Source organism: Anopheles funestus, chromosome 3RL (genome assembly GCF_943734845.2).
Source record: "Anopheles funestus chromosome 3RL, idAnoFuneDA-416_04, whole genome shotgun sequence".
Lineage (NCBI taxonomy): Eukaryota > Metazoa > Arthropoda > Insecta > Diptera > Culicidae > Anopheles > Anopheles funestus.
In genome coordinates, this window is record NC_064599.1 from 81413286 (window position 1) to 81438604 (window position 25319).

Below are 25319 nucleotides of genomic sequence, written 5' to 3' on the forward strand. Positions count from 1 at the left end.
TAAAAAGAAAAAGGGATGGAAGGAAAATATCCTACAGTTAGCACTTTAATGAATGTGTTCTGTTTACCATGTTTGGCCGTGCGTTTTATATGAGAAACAAACAACAGAAACCGAAAACGCACCAAAAAGGTGAAAAACAGAGTAATGGAAAGAGTACATCGTTTCTTCAGAAATCAGAATTAGTCGTTATGTAGAAGCCAGCAGAAGGGAGAAAAAAAACAGTATCCGTGGTGCAGGGCCATAGTAGTTTGAGTGGAAGCAAAACAAGAGAAGGTAAGTCACGGAAGGAGTGAAGATTGAACATTAATAAAAAAGCGTAACTAAAGGGAAAGCAAATGAAGTAGAAGAAAAGAACAAAAAAGAACACTTATAACAAATAATCTTATGGTTGATAAAAATATTTACATATTATTTCTAAGAAACAAAAAAAACAACAACAACAAAACTAAACGGAATACTGAGCAAACAAGAACACACAAGATCTAAAAATTATACAACTTTTCATCGACATAGGAACACAAAGGCAACAGAGATGCATCAAACAATGAACATCACGCCCCTTTGACGAGTAGTGAAGTGAAAGCGGCACTCGTGCGTGTGTGTGGTGTGATGTGTGAGAATAAAAAGAAATATTAGTAAAACAAAAGGATGAAATTGGCACACATACACAGCAACACACTTAAACCAAGTGTTAATGTTGCAGTATGAGCAGATGCACATGCAAAGAACAGAACACTTACGTGTCACCATTTTTTTGTATTTGTGTTAATGCAATTACTCCAGTGAATAAAGAAGAAAACATACAGATTCCGCAAGCGAATGTGGCTGTGTGCTTGTGTGTGTTTGTGTGTGTGTGTGCGCGTAAGAAAGTGAACAAGTGAAGAAAGGAGAAGGTATGTACATGACATTATACATCATAAAGTTACATACCTAGTATATACAAAACACACTAACATGCAGACACTTTCATCCAAAAGCGAAACATGTTGGGAAAATTGTTTGCTCTTCTATGCCCTTCTAAAATTAAACGATTGAAGTAAAAAAAAGATAAATGGAAAACCAAGAAAAAAACCCAACTTTGTCATTATGAAATCTTGGGTTAATGCATAACCTAATATAATTCCCACTACGTGTTCTACTTTCATTTAGTCTACATCTTTCACACAAACACGCCATTGCAAAAAAACATCAATCACAGTGATTGAAGCATTCATTCACACAAACACACACACACACACACACATACGCACACCTTGGTTTTCAATTAAAACAACGGGAGTTAATCATGCAAAATATGAAAGGCAGAACGATTACGACAAATGCAATCGAGAATCTCAAAAGGCATACGCACCACACACACAAGCAATGCCAGACATTCAAATAGAAAACAAGTAAAAAAAACAGCAAAAACAACAACTTCTACTACTATTATTACTAAAAATGATATAAAAGAAATCACGTCCTATTGGAGCAACGATAACGATAAAAGTATAGTTTATATGTTCTATATACCTTGTACATTATTGAGTATGATTATTGCGACTATTATTGATATAAATGTAAGGAACGTTTAACAAAAAAAAAAACAAACAAATTGCAACAACAACAAAACCCATGGGCAGTGGAGATGACGGTAGTGTTTGTCACAGCACGAGCACGATTTAGAAGAAGAGTAAAGTAGATTAAAAAAAAAGAGAAAAAAAATAATCGGCAATTACACACAACTGGGGAGCAGAATTTTGCAACATTGTAACGGTGATCTCTCACACTTTTTTGTTCACCTTTCGTTCATTTGTTTTTTTTTTGTATTATCTCGTTTGCAGCTTCTCTTTTTCGTATATGTTGTTCATTAATGTGAACTCTAAGTATTTTCTAAGCTCCTCTTAGTACTTTCTCCTTTGTTACTCATTCATGACAAGCCTGTAAGCAACCCCAGGAGAATGAAATCTCAGTTTACAGTTTATTGTAAGGAAAACAAATTGTTGTTAAAAATTTAATTCTCCTCTTCGTTTTCTACGTATTGTTTTTTGTTGGTTTATTTCTTTGCGCATTAGCAGAGGTTTTGTTTGTTCGGTGTTCATGAACTATCCTTTTCACATTAATAAGTTTGTTTTTGATCTTTGATTCATTCGACGTGTTGTATGTATTATGTTGTATAAACCGTTCCGAATGCTGCTGTGACGCAAATTGAAACACTTTTAACCTACACAACACACACACACCTAAGAGCCCATAACAAGAAGGCAAAATAAAAGCAAGAAAAAATCTTCAAAGGTTTGAATGAAATTGTCAACATGCAGCGACATCTTCCGCAAATATGAGAAATTTGTTACTTCTTTTTTATTACACCCTCTTCTTGCGTTAGAAATTGTAGAAGTGATTCATAATCTGAAACTCACTATAAGGGGAAGGGAAAAATGAGGGACAAGTGTTTATCAAACTTGTAAAATCATAAGTAAAACATTTGATTAACGAAACGAAAAGTGACAGTGAAACAAAGGAATAAAGAAGTAAAGTCTACAAGAAATTGAGCAACAAAAAGGAAACGCATACACATACTGTCCACACATTGCAGGCATCGCTATTATGGCAATGCTTCTTTTCCGCAGCTGTTTTCCTTCTACCGGGTGGTGTGGGACATCCTTTTATCCTCCTATCAGCATATCGCAGTTTTGCCTGTTTCCTCTTCTAATTGATTTGTTTTCAGCTTTTATTCTTTCCATTTTTTTATTATCATAATTTTGCCGTTTTTTTGTTATTGTGTTTTTCAGCTTGCAGTTCATATAAACATGTTTATTTTTCTCACCTTTCGTAAGGCCGTTTATAAAAAAAATTGTGACCAAAACAATCGATTTTCGCTTTGAAAGAAACCGAATTGCTTCGCGCCTCGCTTCGCCACATCAGCAAAAGACAAATTGCTTGTAAAAACCGAATGTTCCGAAACAATCAAACCGATTCCCAATCGCAGCCAATTCCCGGCACGCAAGGTGCAGGGGTTTTTGCTTTTTTGCCTCATTTTAAGAAGCGTAACATCCTTGATGGATTTTCTTTCGTTGTTTCATGTTTCAAATGGCAACCAAATGTTTGAACGAGCATCGAGTAGAAAACCAAAATACAAAATTTAGCAAGAAGTATGCAAGTGTGAGCATGTGTTTGTGTGAGTGTATGTGTGTGTGTGTGAGAGAGAGAGAGAGACATAGTGAGAACAAAAGTGAGCGCGAGATGGCACACGTGGATTGGAATCAAATATGATTTGTCTGAAGACTGATTGAAGGAGAATTTTATGAAAATTACTCCGAAGTAAAACGAATACACAAACGTTGCAAACCAAGGTGCAAGGAAACGAAAACAATACCCTCGCGTAAGGGAGGATTGGAAAGAACCGGAAGCAGAGTAGGGAAAAGTATTTTATATTTCCTTTTTTAATTTTCCAAACAATCGTGATAAGACAAAACAAAAAAGAAATTGAATGTTAATAGTTTTTCGTTCGAGTGGGAACATATCTTTCAGCAAATAAAAAAAGGATAAGAAAAGAAGGACAAGATCAAGCAGAAATGGGCGACAACGAAAACGGATGGAAGTAAAATTCGCGTTAAACGTGACATAGGTATTTCTTCTCTTATTATCAGTTTCATAAATGTATTTGTTTGTATTTATTTAAAAACCCTTTTTTATATACTCGTTTTGTTGTTTATTTTAAAACTCATACCTTCTTATTTCCCATTTAAAAGAAAAAAATATCCTTCTTCCTAAAGGGAAAACAAAAAAACCTCACACAAGTGTCCCCAGAAGCATGGTTGTGGGCCCGGTATGAACAGCACAGCATCCCCAAAAAAAAACATCATAAAAAGAGGAAGAACAAAAAACATAAAAAAACAGAAGATAAATCTGAAGGTAGATGGAAAACGAATGGAGCATGAAAAGGTAAATGGAAAAAAATATTTTTAGATAGCTAGGAGATACATTTTTATTATTATTACTAATTAACTAAAGGTATGAAACAAGTAACAATATCGTGAAGCATGTTCGCCCTAGGTCGTATATGTGCACGAACGTAGAGAAAGAGCATGGTGGCGGAAGAGGAACAAAAACTAACCTGATATATTAGCCCCTCAAGCACACGGTGACAACGGAATGAAATACACATTCACACAAATATTTTAAGAACTAATGACAGATAAAGGAATTACTGACAGATCCCTCCCAAGTAAAAGGGGGTACACATTGTGACATACACTATTGTTACCCGTGTAAGGAAAACTATTCTAACTTATACACAGATACAAACTCACTAACAATAAAATTTGAAAATACAAAAACACCACACAGACACACTTACACAACCAAACAAAAAATGTTAAAGTATTTAAAAGAAAACCCAATAAACACTTACTCTCACTCACTCAACGAAATCACCACAACTAGAAAACAAGAAAAAAAACGAACAAAAAAAAATAACAGTTGCATAATAAAGATATGAAAGGATTTACCGAAACCTCTAACGTTTGTTCTAATTTCGATTTTGGTTTTGTCTTTTCTTCGTTCTTTTTAACCCCACAAATGTCCAATTAAAAGCTTTCGTGTAACTAATATCTTCTAACATAGTTTCGTTCCGTAAACCATCCACTAACAAGAAACCCAAAGCACACAAATAAAGCAGCAAATACTGTGATATATTTAAAGTGACACAAAACAAATGAAAATACAGCGCAAATATTCACAAACACTCACACATACACGCAATCACAAATAAAACAGAAAAAAGGAAAATCCGTACCATTACTACGATAGAACGGTGAGCAGAGTGATATAAGGTTTTAAGTTGCGTTGTATTTTTCTGTTTGAATAGCAACAAAAACATATACTGGTTTTCTTTTCTACATACGATAGGCAGTGTAACGCTTCACTTGCAAGTCTTTTCTATGGGTTTGGTGATTGTGAAAATGTTTTATAAACTTTTTTTTGTGGTATTAAAGTTTTGAGAAATTTTTAAACAAAAAAAAACCATAGAGTGAAATCGAAACACACACATGCAGACGTTTATTTGTAAATAGGGATGAAGTGAAGGCACATCACAAAAATACACATACAACTAACGCTACATCCATTACACCGTGAAGATCCGTGAATGGATGAATCTCGAACTAATGTTAGCGATGAATGCAGTGTGACATTTACCGAATCAACCAATATTCTAATCAATCAACTAAATTGAAAAGGGGATAAACCGCTATCGGTTGGCTCTTGTTCAGCAACATGGTCCCCGTTGTCAGTAGCAGAAACGTGAAATACGTGGTAAGATTTTTAGTAACAGCAGTTTATTACCAAACTCTTTACAAACACACCGTCGTATGGCGATAGTGGTTTAGAATATTGACGTGTGCATGTAGGTTTAAATAATTATAACTACCACAAAACCAACAATCTCCAAACACACACACACTCACACACACACATGCAAACACTCACGTGACAGATAGACAAAACAGAAACTTTATTAACATCAGTGGTCTAACCGACATACTCTATGTAATAATTATATTACAATATACAATTATAAATAATATTCATTGAAACGTGTGTAAGTGATGCAATGAAATAGTGTTTTCGGCGGTAGAAAGAAATAAAAGAAAGCATATAAGGATGAGTGAACACAAGCGGTCAAGACTCCTTTACTTAGTCTTTGCAACAATATTAGTATATGCAAAGAAGAAATGCGAAACAACAGTCCAAGGTAGTAAATACACGAAAGATGTTTGACAGGAGAATTACAACGAAGCGGACTAGTTAAGAGACAAAGCGGAAGCGAATAAAAATTTGACGAAAGCGTAAGCAAAACAAGAAAAGTAAACGAAAAGCACACGAAAAACAAAGCAACAACACCACTTACATCGAACAGGAAACACGAACACGAAAATAGAAAGAAACAGAAAGAGGAAGAGCGAGTGAAAGGATGTAATGAAATACAAAACGAAATGATGCTAAGACAAAACACCGAAGCGGAATACAGTACACGTGTGCATTCATCACTTTGTCTGTGATAGTTCTAAAGAAAATTTTTTAAACCGTAACTAGATCAAGTATATGGTATTAGATGACGTGTGTCAGTTCCAATTTCACACTACTCCGTACTTGGAAAGGAAAGTAATCACAAAAAGAAAAGAAAAAACAAACGAAAAAAACAAAACAATTCAAAAACACGTATATGACGGGGCTCGAATTGATGAATGCGTTCATTCTCTCACACAGTAAAAGCAGCTGATGGAAGAAATTGGAAAGAAAAACTGCAGTGAAACTGAATAGAACAAAACAATGAACACACAACACAACAATGTTTGCATAACAGTTACATTAAGTGTCCACTAAAATGATAAAAGCTGAAAAACCACCGTTAATGAGTGATGCAAACGGGACAAAAAGAAGAAAACGACGGGGAAAAAATATTGAAATCGAACAATTGTGTAACAATACAGCTGTAGGTGAGTAATAATTTCCAAACTATAGTAGCAACGTGACCTAACTAATACAAAACAAAACAAACAAAAAACACTGAATAAAATGGTATTTGGATATGATGGGAAACTAAAACCATAAAAGGTACAGTAGACAAAACATCCCATAATCGCTAATGGAAAGCGATCAATCACAAAGTGGATGTAGGCGAACGGGGAAAGCAGAAAGTGACGAACGAAGAGGAAAAATAATTACAAAAGTAATAAAATAATGTTAAAAATAAATTGTTGTTGATAAAAAGTAAACTAATTGATAATGGATGATAAGTAGGGGAAGAAACACAAAACAAAAGCATCACTTTTATTAATGAATAAAACCAAACGGCTGACGGTGCAGCATGCAAACCGGTCATGTAAAACACTTAAAATAAATAAGAAACAAAAAAACAAAGAAACACACACACACAGACGCAAACATACAAAAACAAACACTTATATTAGTTGTGTAGTAATTCCTTACTGTTAAGGTAATTATGAAACTATATTATCAAATCTCGTCGTACGGAATGAAGAGAGAAACGAGTTGAAAAGTGATGTAATAGTAGAAGAGTAGAAGCAGTTGAGTACCCACAATGCAAGAAGTTGCAGAATTCGGTATGCAAATACAGAAACCAACACAACACACACGACAAAGATGAAATGATAGTACAGAAAATGAAGTGAATAACACATACAGACACGTTTTCCAGTGCCCTCTTGTAAGCGTGAGTAGCATAGTGAAGTCGTAAGATTTATCTTTTAACAACTTTGGTTCACTCTTTCCTACATTATACACCATTTTGTTGTTTCCTACATGTTTTTGAAAGGAATTCGTCTCGTTTATATTGCATACTATTTTTTTTATCAACAATGTTTATAGTAACAAAAAATAAAACTAAATACTATTAGTAACCATACAGCAAGGTACAACAGTGGTTGCGTTTTTGTAAACTCTACTTTTTCAACTAAATAGAACAAACAAAAAATCACAATAAAAGCAAACAAATCGGGTCAACAAAAGAAAACAATTCAATAAGAGAAAACAAAAAACAGAAGAAAAATAGTAACGAATAATTATACAAAACCAAACCGAGTAAGTAAGTCAACAACTTGCTTGACAAGTATGAATAAAATAATACACAAACTTTACCACACTAAACCACACTAAAACCAAAACACATGACATTACCTATCGAATAAAGAAAACAACCACAAAAAATATACAAATCAAGGAAAAAGGCGGAAAAAAACAAATAGTTAATGCAGTAAGAGCGGGAAGCAAATCTCGCAACGCAACGGTAGCATTCAGCATCAGACAACGATGGAAGACGAGTGTTCATAAAACTGCAAACACAAAAACAAAAAGAAACATATGAAAATGCAAACGGTCTATGCGAAATTTGCGTCCGATTGTACGAGAGCGTGTGTATGTGTGTGTGTTCATCAATGGCCACCCATAAATGGTCGTTTCTGGAAGACAAAGCGGATGCACCACAGAGTGAAACGAAAGTGGTTTAGGGAGATCAAAGAAGGTTGAATGAAGCTGGAATGCAATGGAATGGAGGGAATGGGAATGTAAAACTGATTTATGTACTAAAATTATTTTCAAAATAAAAACATTTCAATTCAAATTTAAAAATAAAACAACCAGCATTCGGTAGGTGGATATCATTTGTATTTGTGTAATGTGATGACAAGGGTTGTGTTTCGCTTTGGTGGAATTTTCGCAAGTTGTACCATTGGATTTCATGCAACATTGTATGGAGTGATGCAGATTGCGTAAGTATAGGCGCTTTCGATCGTTTTCCCTTGCTGTTATAACATAGCATAGTTATGGTTTATTCCTTCTCCATCACTATATCAACACAGTTTTCCTTTCTCTCGATGACATAATGAGGTAAGAGGTAAAAATCTGGGTAATCTCTATGAATAACTTAAGTATCAAACATCGGAAAGCTATAAAAAATATCAAAAGAAACGCGTGTGAAAGAAAGAAGAAAAATTGCTTTGATATTCTTTGTTATAAAATGTTCCTCCTCCATGGATGTTCTCTTGGTATCGAATGGATGTTCTCTTGGTGTTTTCCACACTCCTCTCGGCGAGACGCGTCGATTGAGGGGTCACACGATGGTGTTTGGCCGGAAAAGTTGGTACTCCCAAAACGCTTTTCCGGCTGGTGCGCCCTCAGGGTGTGGAAATCGATGCGGCTGGGGTTGGTACTAGGTAGAGGACGTCGACCCGCGCATTTCCGCCGAACACTCCGAAGCTGTAGCTCGGCTAGAAATCGGTCAAAACACGGAAAACCCGATTTCCGCTGCAGATTTTCCTCTGTGGGTGGCGGGAGAGGGGTGGTGGGTGGTCGAAGAGGTGTTTTCCACGTTCCTCTCGACGAGACGCGTCGATTGAGGGGTCATACGATGGTGTTTGGCCGGAAAAGTTGGTACTCCCAAAACGCTTTTCCGGCTGGTGCGCCCTCAGGGTGTGGAAATCGATGCGGCTGGGGTTGGTACTAGGTAGAGGACGTCGACCCGCGCATTTCCGCCGAACACTCCGAAGCTGTAGCTCGGCTAGAAATCGGTCAAAATACGGAAAAACCGATTTTCGCTGCAGTTTTCCCTCTGTGGGTGGCGGGAGGGGGGTGGTGGGTGGTCGGAAAGGTGTTTTCCACGCTCCTCTCGACGAGATGCGTCGATTGAGGGGTCACACGATGCTATTGAATGAAATATTTCATGAAATATTTCACAGGAAAAATGAAATATTTCATGAAATATTTCATCCATTTTCATGGTAATGTGGGGTCTAGGGGCCTCAAACAGGTGCAGGAGGGGGTGCGGCGGTGAAAAACCAAAAAAAAAAGCAAAGAAGAAAAGTGAGCACACGAACCGGAAAAAATGTTAAAAACCAAAGTGAAAAAATACGCTCCAAAATTTGAAAATCTGGTACCGTCAATTAAAAAAAAAGCAAAGAAAAAAAGGGAGCTCACGAACACAAAAAGTTGGTCAAAATCAAAGTGAAAAAATACACTTTGGTTTTTGTGGTGCTACCTCCTCGCCTGGTATGCTCTCCTGTTACTTCAACCATTTCGAATGGCAGATTTCAAAATCCAAAAAGTACCAGCTGCGAACCGGTTTTAATTTTGAAATGCTACCTCCTCGCCTGGTATGCTCTCCTGTTACTTCAACACATTTCGCTGGTAGTTTTCGATCCAAAAAGTCGATTTTGGATTTCGAAAACTACCAGGCTAAATGGTTTGAAGTAACAGGAGAGCATACCAGGCTAGGAGGTAGCATCACAAAAACCAAAGTGTATTTTTTCACTTTGATTTTGACCAACTTTTTGTGTTCGCGAGCTCACTTTTTTTCGTTTCTTTTTTTTTTTGGTATTTCACCGCCACACCACCTCCAGCACCTATTTAAGGCCCCTTAACACCCTCCCGCACCTTTTATCACGAAATTTGATTGAAATATTTCATGAAAAGTTTCATGAAATATTTCATGAAATATTTCAAAAAATCTTTCATGAAATATTTCATGAAAAATTTCATTTTTCCACTGAAACTTTTCAGATTTTGAAATATTTCATGAAATATTTCAAAATTTTCTTTATTTTGCGATTACTTGAAATCCTGAAGAGATAGACAAATATGATGTTCACATGAATTGTGTAGAATTCAATTCTGCGTCTTTGCATATCATTTGCATACGTGTCCGATCAATAGTATTTGAGTTATAATCAAAAAACGGAAGTGAAACATTTCAAAATTTTCTTTATTTTGCGATTACTTGAAATCCTGAAGAGATAGACAAATATGATGTTCACATGAATTGTGTAGAATTCAATTCTGCGTCTTTGCATATCCTTTGCATACTTGTCCGATCATTAGTATTTGAGTTATAATCAAAAAACGGAAGTGAAATATTTCAAAATTTTCTTTATTTTGCGATTACTTGAAATCCTGAAGAGATAGACAAATATGATGTTCACATGAATTGTGTAGAATTCAATTCTGCGTCTTTGCATATCATTTGCATATGTGTCCGATCATTAGTATTTGAGTTATAATCAAAACACGGAAGTGAAATATTTCAAAATTTTCTTTATTTTGCGATTACTTGAAATCCTGAAGAGATAGACAAATATGATGTTCACATGAATTGTGTAGAATTCAATGTTGCGTCTTTGCATATCATTTGCATACTTGTCCGATCATTAGTATTTGAGTTATAATCAAAAAACGGAAGTGAAATATTTCAAAATTTTCTTTATTTTGCGATTACTTGAAATCCTGAAGAGATAGACAAATATGATGTTCACATGAATTGTGTAGAATTCAATTCTGCGTCTTTGCATATCATTTGCATACTTGTCCGATCATTAGTATTTGAGTTATAATCAAAAAACGGAAGTGAAATATTTCAAGATTTTCTTTATTTTGCGATTACTTGAAATCCTGAAGAGATAGACAAATATGGTGTTCACATGAATTGTGTAGAATTCAATTCTGCGTCTTTGCATATCATTTGCATACTTGTCCGATCATTAGTATTTGAGTTATAATCAAAAAACGGAAGTGAAATATTTCAAAATTTTCTTTATTTTGCGATTACTTGAAATCCTGAAGAGATAGACAAATATGATGTTCACATGAATTGTGTAGAATTCAATTTTGCATCTTTGCATATCATTTGCATACGTGTCCGAACAATAGTATTTGAGTTATAATCAAAAAACGGAAGTGAAATATTTCAAAATTTTCTTTATTTTGTGATTACTTGAAATCCTGAAGAGATAGACAAATATGATGTTCACATGAATTGTGTAGAATTCAATTCTGCGTCTTTGCATATCATTTGCATACTTGTCCGATCATTAGTATTTGAGTTATAATCAAAAAACGGAAGTGAAACATTTCAAAATTTTCTTTATTTTGCGATTACTTGAAACTCTGAAGAGATAGACAAATATGATGTTCACATGAATTGTGTAGAATTCAATGTTGCGTCTTTGCATATCATTTGCATACTTGTCCGATCATTAGTATTTGAGCTATAATCAAAAAACGGAAGTGAAATATTTCAAAATTTTCTTTATTTTGCGATTACTTGAAATCCTGAAGAGATAGACAAATATGATGTTCACATGAATTGTGTAGAATTCAATTTTGCATCTTTGCATATCATTTGCATACGTGTCCGAACAATAGTATTTGAGTTATAATCAAAAAACGGAAGTGAAATATTTCAAAATTTTCTTTATTTTGCGATTACTTGAAATCCTGAAGAGATAGACAAACATGATGGTAACATGAATTGTGTAGAATTCAATTCTGCGTCTTTGCATATTATTTGCATACTTGTGTGATTATTAATACTTTAGTTATAACCAAAAAACGGAGGTACATATATTTCATGAACTATTTCATTGTTGCTTTACTTTGCGATTACTTCAAATTCTGACGAAATAGACTAACACAATCTTCGCAAGATTTGTGTAGAATTCAATGTTGCGTCTTTGCATATTGTTTGCATACTTGTCCGAGCATTAGTTCTTGAGTTCTTGTCAAAAACTTTTTGACAAGGTGCCTTCGTTGCTTCTCCCATTACGGTAAGCACTGTGGTCGGATTGCAGTTCGTTGAATGAAGAGTATCCGCGGGTATATATGTTTGCAGCAAACATATTATCGTCTTTCCCTTTGCCCATCTGCGTCAGCTCGTCTACCTTGCTTGCGTCTAACATCGTAAAACACTTTGGTTTATCATGACGTCACGGGTAAGTAAGGGTAAGTGTTTCTAGAAAAAAATCGTAATCCGAACCGATATATCCGATATATTTTATTAAATCAATAATAAAAACAAGGTTTTTATCCGAAATAATGTTCCTCATTATTCGTTAACAGTTCACGCTATTTTTCTACTTTCATGAAATAAAACCAAAAAATCAAAATTTCTCTTTCGCGTTTTGTTTTCATCTAATTTTAACCTTCCATCCCGAAACGGCCCATAGTGCACAGAACGGGCGCGCGATCGCACCGACACCACATCCGAGGGGTGGATTTTTTCTTTTGCGCTTTGTTTCGGTTGAACACGCGTGCCGATAAGACGCGCGCCGCGTTCGCTGAGTGTGTCGTTTTTGCTTACTTTTCACCCCCTTCTTCAGTGGTGTCCGTTCCGCCCTTTTTTGCGAAGATCTTTTCTTCGTAACCGCTCGGTTCAATATCGGATAGGCAGCAGCGTGCACAGTGGCGCAGGTGGTTCTGGTTGAATTCGCTCCCTAGCAACGTGCTTCGTTTCCGATTCCGATTGCAACAGGTGTGTGAGCAAGTTGCCTCTTCGCATTGTACGGTGCACGCTAGCGATCGGGGCACACTAGTGTGATAAGCAGCTAAAGCCATTGCGTTCCGTACGTAAGGGTGACGTTAGAGTGTAGTTTCGGGGCCTAAAATTGCCACCCGCATCTTTACGCGACTGTGTCACCGTTTTTTGCCATCCTTTTGGTCGAAGGTTTTGAGGTTTTGAGTGTAACCGTAAGGGGTGTGATACGATGTTCTCGCAACCTCGTCAGTGCAGCAACAAAGCTACACGCAACAAATGAAGGAAGCAAAATTGTAAGTGCGTCGTGTGGCTATATATATGTACGTGAGCTGTGTAGTGTTGGATCAAAAATAGCAAAACGTTCCGAAAGGATCTCCATTCTATGTAAAGTGCGATGTAAGGCTGAATAAATGATCAGTGTTAAAATCAGTAAATGATGCAGCCACTGTCTAGGCTGCATCAGGATAAGTGTTCAAAAAGTTGTTGCGTACTTTGTGTTTGTTTACTGTAAAGCAAGTAAATAGGAGTAGCAGTTACATTATATTCAAGCGCGACCAAAACAGCGCCAGATAGAGCCATATTAAACACAGTGGTAAGTGATAGTAAGTTGATCAAACTGCACTTATCAGAATTTGTCATAACTAGAGATGTGCAAAGTGAGTAAGAGTGAGATAATGAGTTGAAATGGAAAACACGTGTACAATACCCAAACTAGCCAAATGAACATACTGCTCGCTCTGCCTAACTATCAAACCTGTATAAGTGAAGGTTTTCGAGTTTTAATAATTTTTTATTTTTATTATTTTTCATTCTGTTTTTTATTGAAAGCATTATTTGAGTGAAAAGAAACTTATTTCAACCAACTCGGATAAAAATAAATCAACTTTCAACTTTTTATGAAATTTCCCAAAAAAAAGCTAAGGCTATTAGACCTTAGAAAACTTTCAAGATTTTTAATATTTTTAATTTTTTTCTGATTTTTTACTATTTTTTTAAATTTTAAACATTATTTGAGTGAAAAGAAAGTCATTGCAACCAATTGGCATTAAAATAAATCAATTTAAATTTTTTTGCAAAATTTCTCAAAAAAATGGCAAGGGGTACCCCTTATGAAATTTTCGAGTTGAAAATTTTTTAAATTTTTTTTCTGATTTTTTATTCTTTTTTTAATTTAAAGCACTATTTAAGCGAAAAGAAACTTATTGCAACAAAATTCGCATTAAAATATACCACATTTTTCAATTTTGCTAAATTACTCAAAAATGAAGAAAATTTTACATTTTCTCAAACAGGGTAAGGAACTTGGTTCCTCAGATAACTTCTGGCACGGACATGTGAGGGCAAGGCCGTCCAAGAAGAAAATGTAGCCATTGTTGCCATCTATCGACCACAAGTTAAAGATTGGCGATCCATTGGATACCGACCGAGTTATAGGCAAAAGTTGGTGCAAAAATGAGTCTTATGAAATTTTTAAGTTTTTTATTTTTGTCAATTTTTTCAGATTTTTTACTCTTTTTTTAATTTTAAGCATTATTTGAGTGAAAAGAAACTCATTGCAACCAATTGGCATTAAAATAAATCAATTTAATTTTTTTTGCAAAATTTCTCAAAAAAATGGCAAGGGGTACCCCTTATGAAATTTTCGAGTTGAAAATTTTTTAAAATTTTTTTTCTGATTTTTGATTCTTTTTTTAATTTAAAGCACTATTTAAGCGAAAAGAAACTTATTGCAACAAAATTCGAATTAAAATATACCACATTTTTCAATTTTGCTGAATTACTCAAAAATGAGGAAAATTTTACATTTTCTCAAACAGGGTAAGGAACTTGGTTCCTCGAATAACTTCTGGCACAGACATCTGAAGGCAAGGCCGTCCAAGAAGAAAATGTAGCCATTGTTGCCATCTATCGACCACAAGTTAAAGATTGGCAATCCATTGGATACCGACCGAGTTATAGGCAAAAGTTGGTGCAAAAATGAGGAAAATTTTACATTTTCTCAAACAGGGTAAGGAACTTGGTTCCTCGAATAACTTCTGGCACAGACATCTGAAGGCATAGCCGTCCAAGAAGAAAATGTAGCCATTGTTGCCATCTATCGACCACAAGTTAAAGATTGGCGATCCATTGGATACCGACCGAGTTATAGGCAAAAGTTGGTGCAAAAATGAGTCTTATGAAATTTTTAAGTTTTTTATTTTTGTCAATTTTTTCAGATTTTTTACTCTTTTTTTAATTTTAAGCATTATTTGAGTGAAAAGAAACTCATTGCAACCAATTGGCATTAAAATAAATCAATTTAAATTTTTTTGCAAAATTTCTCAAAAAAATGGCAAGGGGTACTCCTTATGAAATTTTCGAGTTGAAAATTTTTTAAAATTTTTTTTCTGATTTTTGATTCTTTTTTTAATTTAAAGCACTATTTAAGCGAAAAGAAACTTATTGCAACAAAATTCGCATTAAAATATACCACATTTTTCAATTTTGCTGAATTACTCAAAAATGAGGAAAATTTTACATTTTCTCAAACAGGGTAAGGAACTTGGTTCCTCGAATAACTTCTGGCACAGACATCTGAAGGCAAGGCCGTCCAAGAAGAAAATGTAGCCATTGTTGCCATCTATCGACCACAGGTTAAAGATTGGCGATCCATTGGATACCGACCGAGTTATAGGCAAAATTTGGTGCAAAAATGAGGAAAATTTTACATTTTCTCAAACAGGGTAAGGAACTTGGTTCCTCGAATAACTTCTGGCACAGACATCTGAAGGCATAGCCGTCCAAGAAGAAAATGTAGCCATTGTTGCCATCTATCGACCACAAGTTAAAGATTGGCGATCCATTGGATACCGACCGAGTTATAGGCAAAAGTTGGTGCAAAAATGAGTCTTATGAAATTTTTAAGTTTTTTATTTTTGTCAATTTTTTCAGATTTTTTACTCTTTTTTTAATTTTAAGCATTATTTGAGTGAAAAGAAACTCATTGCAACCAATTGGCATTAAAATAAATCAATTTAAATTTTTTTGCAAAATTTCTCAAAAAAATGGCAAGGGGTACCCCTTATGAAATTTTCGAGTTGAAAATTTTTTACATTTTTTTTCTGATTTTTTATTCTTTTTTTAATTTAAAGCACTATTTAAGCGAAAAGAAACTAATTGCAACAAAATTCGCATTAAAATATACCGCATTTTTCAATTTTGCTGAATTACTCAAAAATGAGGAAAATTTTACATTTTCTCAAACAGGGTAAGGAACTTGGTTCCTCGAATAACTTCTGGCACAGACATCTGAAGGCATAGCCGTCCAAGAAGAAAATGTAGCCATTGTTGCCATCTATCGACCACAAGTTAAAGATTGGCGATCCATTGGATACCGACCGAGTTATAGGCAAAAGTTGGTGCAAAAATGAGTCTTATGAAATTTTTAAGTTTTTTATTTTTGTCAATTTTTTCAGATTTTTTACTCTTTTTTTAATTTTAAGCATTATTTGAGTGAAAAGAAACTCATTGCAACCAATTGGCATTAAAATAAATCAATTTAAATTTTTTTGCAAAATTTCTCAAAAAAATGGCAAGGGGTACCCGTTATGAAATTTTCGAGTTGAAAATTTTTTAAAATTTTTTTTCTGATTTTTGATTCTTTTTTTAATTTAAAGCACTATTTAAGCGAAAAGAAACTTATTGCAACAAAATTCGCATTAAAATATACCACATTTTTCAATTTTGCTGAATTACTCAAAAATGAGGAAAATTTTACATTTTCTCAAACAGGGTAAGGAACTTGGTTCCTCGAATAACTTCTGGCACAGACATCTGAAGGCAAGGCCGTCCAAGAAGAAAATGTAGCCATTGTTGCCATCTATCGACCACAAGTTAAAGATTGGCGATTCATTGGATACCGACCGAGTTATAGGCAAAAGTTGGTGCAAAAATGAGGAAAATTTTACATTTTCTCAAACAGGGTAAGGAACTTGGTTCCTCGAATAACTTCTGGCACAGACATCTGAAGGCATAGCCGTCCAAGAAGAAAATGTAGCCATTGTTGCCATCTATCGACCACAAGTTAAAGATTGGCGATCCATTGGATACCGACCGAGTTATAGGCAAAAGTTGGTGCAAAAATGAGTCTTATGAAATTTTTAAGTTTTTTATTTTTGTCAATTTTTTCAGATTTTTTACTCTTTTTTTAATTTTAAGCATTATTTGAGTGAAAAGAAACTCATTGCAACCAATTGGCATTAAAATAAATCAATTTAAATTTTTTTGCAAAATTTCTCAAAAAAATGGCAAGGGGTACCCCTTATGAAATTTTCGAGTTGAAAATTTTTTAAAATTTTTTTTCTGATTTTTGATTCTTTTTTTAATTTAAAGCACTATTTAAGCGAAAAGAAACTTATTGCAACAAAATTCGCATTAAAATATACCACATTTTTCAATTTTGCTGAATTACTCAAAAATGAGGAAAATTTTACATTTTCTCAAACAGGGTAAGGAACTTGGTTCCTCGAATAACTTCTGGCACAGACATCTGAAGGCAAGGCCGTCCAAGAAGAAAATGTAGCCATTGTTGCCATCTATCGACCACAAGTTAAAGATTGGCGATCCGTTGGATACCGACCGAGTTATAGGCAAAATATGGTGCAAAAATGAAGAAAATTTTACAATTTCTCAAACAGGGTAGGGAACTTGGTTCCTCGAATAACTTCTGGCACAGACATCTGAGGGCATGGCCGTCCAAGAAGAAAATGTAGCCATCATTGCCATCTATCGACCACAGGTTAAAGATTGGCGATCCGTTGGATACCGACCGAGTTATAGGCAAAATATGGTGCAAAAATGAGAAAAATTTTACATTTTCTCAAACAGGGTAGGGAACTTGGTTCCTCGAATAAATTCTGACACAGACATCTGAGGGCATGGCCGTCCAAGAAGAAAATGTAGCCATTGGCGCTATCTATCGACCACAGGTTGAAGATTGGTGATCCGTTGGATACCGACCGAGTTATAGGCAAAATTTGGTGCAAAAATGAGTCTTATGAAATTTTTAAATTTTTATATTTTTTTCAATTTTTTCAGATTTTTTACTCTTTTTTTAATTTTAAGCATTATTTGAGTGAAAAGAAACTCATTGCAACCAATTGGCATTAAAATAAATCAATTTAAATTTTTTTGCAAAATTTCTCAAAAAAATGGCAAGGGGTACCCCTTATGAAATTTTCGAGTTGAAAATTTTTTAAAATTTTTTTTCTGATTTTTTATTCTTTTTTTAATTTGAAACACTATTTAAGTGAAAAGAAACTTATTGCAACAAAATTCGCATTAAAATATACCACATTTTTCAATTTTGCTGAATTACTCAAAAATGAGGAAAATTTTACATTTTCTCAAACAGGGTAAGGAACTTGGTTCCTCGAATAACTTCTGGCACAGACATCTGAAGGCAAGGCCGTCCAAGAAGAAAATGTAGCCATTGTTGCCATCTATCGACCACAAGTTAAAGATTGGCGATCCATTGGATACCGACCGAGTTATAGGCAAAAGTTGGTGCAAAAATGAGGAAAATTTTACATTTTCTCAAACAGGGTAAGGAACTTGGTTCCTCGAATAACTTCTGGCACAGACATCTGAAGGCATAGCCGTCCAAGAAGAAAATGTAGCCATTGTTGCCATCTATCGACCACAAGTTAAAGATTGGCGATCCATTGGATACCGACCGAGTTATAGGCAAAAGTTGGTGCAAAAATGAGTCTTATGAAATTTTTAAGTTTTTTATTTTTGTCAATTTTTTCAGATTTTTTACTCTTTTTTTAATTTTAAGCATTATTTGAGTGAAAAGAAACTCATTGCAACCAATTGGCATTAAAATAAATCAATTTAAATTTTTTTGCAAAATTTCTCAAAAAAATGGCAAGGGGTACCCCTTATGAAATTTTCGAGTTGAAATTTTTTTAAAATTTTTTTTCTGATTTTTGATTCTTTTTTTAATTTAAAGCACTATTTAAGCGAAAAGAAACTTATTGCAACAAAATTCGCATTAAAATATACCACATTTTTCAATTTTGCTGAATTACTCAAAAATGAGGAAAATTTTACATTTTCTCAAACAGGGTAAGGAACTTGGTTCCTCGAATAACTTCTGGCACAGACATCTGAGGGCATGGCCGTCCAAGAAGAAAATGTAGCCATCATTGCCATCTATCGACCACAGGTTAAAGATTGGCGATCCGTTGGATACCGACCGAGTTATAGGCAAAATATGGTGCAAAAATGAAGAAAATTTTACAATTTCTCAAACAGGGTAGGGAACTTGGTTCCTCGAATAACTTCTGGCACAGACATCTGAGGGCAAGGCCGTCCAAGAAGAAAATGTAGCCATTGTTGCCATCTATCGACCACAGGTTAAAAATTGGCGATCCGTTGGATACCGACCGAGTTATAGGCAAAATTTGGTGCAAAAATGAGTCTTATGAAATTTTTAAATTTTTATATTTTTTTCAATTTTTTCAGATTTTTTACTCTTTTTTTAATTTTAAGCATTATTTGAGTGAAAAGAAACTCATTGCAACCAATTGGCATTAAAATAAATCAATTTAAATTTTTTTGCAAAATTTCTCAAAAAAATGGCAAGGGGTACCCCTTATGAAATTTTCGAGTTGAAAATTTTTTAAAATTTTTTTTCTGATTTTTGATTCTTTTTTTAATTTAAAGCACTATTTAAGCGAAAAGAAACTTATTGCAACAAAATTCGCATTAAAATATACCACATTTTTCAATTTTGCTGAATTACTCAAAAATGAGGAAAATTTTACATTTTCTCAAACAGGGTAAGGAACTTGGTTCCTCGAATAACTTCTGGCACAGACATCTGAAGGCAAGGCCGTCCAAGAAGAAAATGTAGCCATTGTTGCCATCTATCGACCACAGGTTAAAGATTGGCGATCCATTGGATACCGACCGAGTTATAGGCAAAAGTTGGTGCAAAAATGAGGAAAATTTTACATTTTCTCAAACAGGGTAAGGAAATTGGTTCCTCGAATAACTTCTGGCACAGACATCTGAAGGCATAGCCGTCCAAGAAGAAAATGTAGCCATTGTTGCCATCTATCGACCACAAGTTAAAGATTGGCGATCCATTGGATACCGACCGAGTTATAGGCAAAAGTTGGTGCAAAAATGAGTCTTATGAAATTTTTAAGTTTTTTATTTTTGTCAATTTTTTCAGATTTTTTACTCTTTTTTTAATTTTAAGCATTATTTGAGTGAAAAGAAACTCATTGCAACCAATTGGCATTAAAATAAATCAATTTAAATTTTTTTGCAAAATTTCTCAAAAAAATGGCAAGGGGTACCCCTTATGAAATTTTCGAGTTGAAAATTTTTTAAAATTTTTTTTCTGATTTTTGATTCTTTTTTTAATTTAAAGCACTATTTAAGCGAAAAGAAACTTATTGCAACAAAATTCGCATTAAAATATACCACATTTTTCAATTTTGCTGAATTACTCAAAAATGAGGAAAATTTTACATTTTCTCAAACAGGGTAAGGAACTTGATTCCTCGAATAACTTCTGGCACAGACATCTGAGGGCATGGCCGTCCAAGAAGAAAATGTAGCCATCATTGCCATCTATCGACCACAGTTTAAAGATTGGCGATCCGTTGGATACCGACCGAGTTATAGGCAAAACTTGGTGCAAAAATGAGGAAAATTTTACAATTTCTCAAACAGGATAAGGAACTTGGTTCCTCGAATAACTTCTGGCACAGACATCTGAAGGCATAGCCGTCCAAGAAGAAAATGTAGCCATCGTTGCCATCTATCGACTACAAGTTAAAGATTGGCGATCCATTGGATACCGACCGAGTTATAGGCAAAAGTTGGTGCAAAAATGAGAAAAATTTTACATTTTCTCAAACAGGGTAGGGAACTTGGTTCCTCGAATAAATTCTGACACAGACATCTGAGGGCATGGCCGTCCAAGAAGAAAATGTAGCCATTGGCGCTATCTATCGACCACAGGTTGAAGATTGGTGATCCGTTGGATACCGACGGAGTTATAGGCAAAATTTGGTGCAAAAATGAGTCTTATGAAATTTTTAAATTTTTATATTTTTTTCAATTTTTTCAGATTTTTTACTCTTTTTTTAATTTTAAGCATTATTTGAGTGAAAAGAAACTCATTGCAACCAATTGGCATTAAAATAAATCAATTTAAATTTTTTTGCAAAATTTCTCAAAAAAATGGCAAGGGGTACCCCTTATGAAATTTTCGAGTTGAAAATTTTTTAAAATTTTTTTTCTGATTTTTTATTCTTTTTTTAATTTGAAACACTATTTAAGTGAAAAGAAACTTATTGCAACAAAATTCGCATTAAAATATACCACATTTTTCAATTTTGCTGAATTACTCAAAAATGAGGAAAATTTTACATTTTCTCAAACAGGGTAAGGAACTTGGTTCCTCGAATAACTTCTGGCACAGACATCTGAAGGCAAGGCCGTCCAAGAAGAAAATGTAGCCATTGTTGCCATCTATCGACCACAAGTTAAAGATTGGCGATCCATTGGATACCGACCGAGTTATAGGCAAAAGTTGGTGCAAAAATGAGGAAAATTTTACATTTTCTCAAACAGGGTAAGGAACTTGGTTCCTCGAATAACTTCTGGCACAGACATCTGAAGGCATAGCCGTCCAAGAAGAAAATGTAGCCATTGTTGCCATCTATCGACCACAAGTTAAAGATTGGCGATCCATTGGATACCGACCGAGTTATAGGCAAAAGTTGGTGCAAAAATGAGTCTTATGAAATTTTTAAGTTTTTTATTTTTGTCAATTTTTTCAGATTTTTTACTCTTTTTTTAATTTTAAGCATTATTTGAGTGAAAAGAAACTCATTGCAACCAATTGGCATTAAAATAAATCAATTTAAATTTTTTTGCAAAATTTCTCAAAAAAATGGCAAGGGGTACCCCTTATGAAATTTTCGAGTTGAAAATTTTTTAAAATTTTTTTTTCTGATTTTTGATTCTTTTTTTAATTTAAAGCACTATTTAAGCGAAAAGAAACTTATTGCAACAAAATTCGCATTAAAATATACCACATTTTTCAATTTTGCTGAATTACTCAAAAATGAGGAAAATTTTACATTTTCTCAAACAGGGTAAGGAACTTGGTTCCTCGAATAACTTCTGGCACAGACATCTGAAGGCAAGGCCGTCCAAGAAGAAAATGTAGCCATTGTTGCCATCTATCGACCACAAGTTAAAGATTGGCGATCCATTGGATACCGACCGAGTTATAGGCAAAAGTTGGTGCAAAAATGAGGAAAATTTTACATTTTCTCAAACAGGGTAAGGAACTTGGTTCCTCGAATAACTTCTGGCACAGACATCTGAGGGCAAGGCCGTCCAAGAAGAAAATGTAGCCATTATTGCCATCTATCGACCACAGGTTAAAAATTGGCGATCCGTTGGATACCGACCGAGTTATAGGCAAAATTTGGTGCAAAAATGAGTCTTATGAAATTTTTAAATTTTTATATTTTTTTCAATTTTTTCAGATTTTTTACTCTTTTTTTAATTTTAAGCATTATTTGAGTGAAAAGAAACTCATTGCAACCAATTGGCATTAAAATAAATCAATTTAAATTTTTTTGCAAAATTTCTCAAAAAAATGGCAAGGGGTACCCCTTATAAAATTTTCGAGTTGAAAATTTTTTAAAATTTTTTTTCTGATTTTTGATTCTTTTTTTAATTTAAAGCACTATTTAAGCGAAAAGAAACTAATTGCAACAAAATTCGCATTAAAATATACCACATTTTTCAATTTTGCTGAATTACTCAAAAATGAGGAAAATTTTACATTTTCTCAAACAGGGTAAGGAACTTGGTTCCTCGAATAACTTCTGGCACAGACATCTGAAGGCAAGGCCGTCCAAGAAGAAAATGTAGCCATTGTTGCCATCTATCGACCACAGGTTAAAGATTGGCGATCCATTGGATACCGACCGAGTTATAGGCAAAAGTTGGTGCAAAAATGAGGAAAATTTTACATTTTCTCAAACAGGGTAAGGAAATTGGTTCCTCGAATAACTTCTGGCACAGACATCTGAAGGCATAGCCGTCCAAGAAGAAAATGTAGCCATTGTTGCCATCTATCGACCACAAGTTAAAGATTGGCGATCCATTGGATACCGACCGAGTTATAGGCAAAAGTTGGTGCAAAAATGAGTCTTATGAAATTTTTAAGTTTTTTATTTTTTGTCAATTTTTTCAGATTTTTTACTCTTTTTTTAATTTTAAGCATTATTTGAGTGAAAAGAAACTCATTGCAACCAATTGGCATTAAAATAAATCAATTTAAATTTTTTTGCAAAATTTCTCAAAAAAATGGCAAGGGGTACCCCTTATGAAATTTTCGAGTTGAAAATTTTTTAAAATTTTTTTTCTGATTTTTGATTCTTTTTTTAATTTAAAGCACTATTTAAGCGAAAAGAAACTTATTGCAACAAAATTCGCATTAAAATATACCACATTTTTCAATTTTGCTGAATTACTCAAAAATGAGGAAAATTTTACATTTTCTCAAACAGGGTAAGGAACTTGATTCCTCGAATAACTTCTGGCACAGACATCTGAGGGCATGGCCGTCCAAGAAGAAAATGTAGCCATCATTGCCATCTATCGACCACAGTTTAAAGATTGGCGATCCGTTGGATACCGACCGAGTTATAGGCAAAACTTGGTGCAAAAATGAGGAAAATTTTACAATTTCTCAAACAGGATAAGGAACTTGGTTCCTCGAATAACTTCTGGCACAGACATCTGAAGGCATAGCCGTCCAAGAAGAAAATGTAGCCATCGTTGCCATCTATCGACTACAAGTTAAAGATTGGCGATCCATTGGATACCGACCGAGTTATAGGCAAAAGTTGGTGCAAAAATGAGAAAAATTTTACATTTTCTCAAACAGGGTAGGGAACTTGGTTCCTCGAATAAATTCTGACACAGACATCTGAGGGCATGGCCGTCCAAGAAGAAAATGTAGCCATTGGCGCTATCTATCGACCACAGGTTGAAGATTGGTGATCCGTTGGATACCGACGGAGTTATAGGCAAAATTTGGTGCAAAAATGAGTCTTATGAAATTTTTAAATTTTTATATTTTTTTCAATTTTTTCAGATTTTTTACTCTTTTTTTAATTTTAAGCATTATTTGAGTGAAAAGAAACTCATTGCAACCAATTGGCATTAAAATAAATCAATTTAATTTTTTTTGCAAAATTTCTCAAAAAAATGGCAAGGGGTACCCCTTATGAAATTTTCGAGTTGAAAATTTTTTAAAATTTTTTTTCTGATTTTTTATTCTTTTTTTAATTTGAAACACTATTTAAGTGAAAAGAAACTTATTGCAACAAAATTCGCATTAAAATATACCACATTTTTCAATTTTGCTGAATTACTCAAAAATGAGGAAAATTTTACATTTTCTCAAACAGGGTAAGGAACTTGGTTCCTCGAATAACTTCTGGCACAGACATCTGAAGGCAAGGCCGTCCAAGAAGAAAATGTAGCCATTGTTGCCATCTATCGACCACAAGTTAAAGATTGGCGATCCATTGGATACCGACCGAGTTATAGGCAAAAGTTGGTGCAAAAATGAGGAAAATTTTACATTTTCTCAAACAGGGTAAGGAACTTGGTTCCTCGAATAACTTCTGGCACAGACATCTGAAGGCATAGCCGTCCAAGAAGAAAATGTAGCCATTGTTGCCATCTATCGACCACAAGTTAAAGATTGGCGATCCATTGGATACCGACCGAGTTATAGGCAAAAGTTGGTGCAAAAATGAGTCTTATGAAATTTTTAAGTTTTTTATTTTTGTCAATTTTTTCAGATTTTTTACTCTTTTTTTAATTTTAAGCATTATTTGAGTGAAAAGAAACTCATTGCAACCAATTGGCATTAAAATAAATCAATTTAAATTTTTTTGCAAAATTTCTCAAAAAAATGGCAAGGGGTACCCCTTATGAAATTTTCGAGTTGAAAATTTTTTAAAATTTTTTTTTCTGATTTTTGATTCTTTTTTTAATTTAAAGCACTATTTAAGCGAAAAGAAACTTATTGCAACAAAATTCGCATTAAAATATACCACATTTTTCAATTTTGCTGAATTACTCAAAAATGAGGAAAATTTTACATTTTCTCAAACAGGGTAAGGAACTTGGTTCCTCGAATAACTTCTGGCACAGACATCTGAAGGCAAGGCCGTCCAAGAAGAAAATGTAGCCATTGTTGCCATCTATCGACCACAAGTTAAAGATTGGCGATCCATTGGATACCGACCGAGTTATAGGCAAAAGTTGGTGCAAAAATGAGGAAAATTTTACATTTTCTCAAACAGGGTAAGGAACTTGGTTCCTCGAATAACTTCTGGCACAGACATCTGAGGGCAAGGCCGTCCAAGAAGAAAATGTAGCCATTATTGCCATCTATCGACCACAGGTTAAAAATTGG

General features: G+C 34.3%; 2 protein-coding genes across 29 annotated transcripts in view; both read left to right on the forward strand.

Moving 5' to 3' along the window:
• LOC125768057 (protein muscleblind) overlaps nucleotides 1-8138 on the forward strand; it is a 333799-nt gene extending 325661 nt beyond the window's left edge. For all 19 annotated transcript variants that reach the window (XM_049435216.1, XM_049435217.1, XM_049435215.1 and 16 more), the window contains one exon: nucleotides 1-8138. This exon is cut by the window's left edge and continues 1725 nt beyond it. The gene's annotated coding sequence lies outside the window, so the exon portion shown is untranslated.
• Nucleotides 8139-11547: 3409 nt separating this feature from the next.
• Nucleotides 11548-25319, forward strand: part of LOC125768062 (bcl-2-related ovarian killer protein-like) — a 54724-nt gene continuing 40952 nt past the window's right edge. For 8 of the 10 annotated variants that reach the window (XM_049435234.1, XM_049435240.1, XM_049435233.1 and 5 more), the window contains exon 1: nucleotides 11548-13394. Coding sequence is in view for 1 of the 10 variants with exons in the window: in XM_049435236.1 (XP_049291193.1) it covers nucleotides 13079-13095 (17 nt within the window). In the remaining 9 variants the exon portion in view is untranslated. The remainder of the gene's footprint in view (nucleotides 13395-25319) is intronic. The other 2 variants (XM_049435236.1, XM_049435243.1) reach the window with 2 other exon arrangements.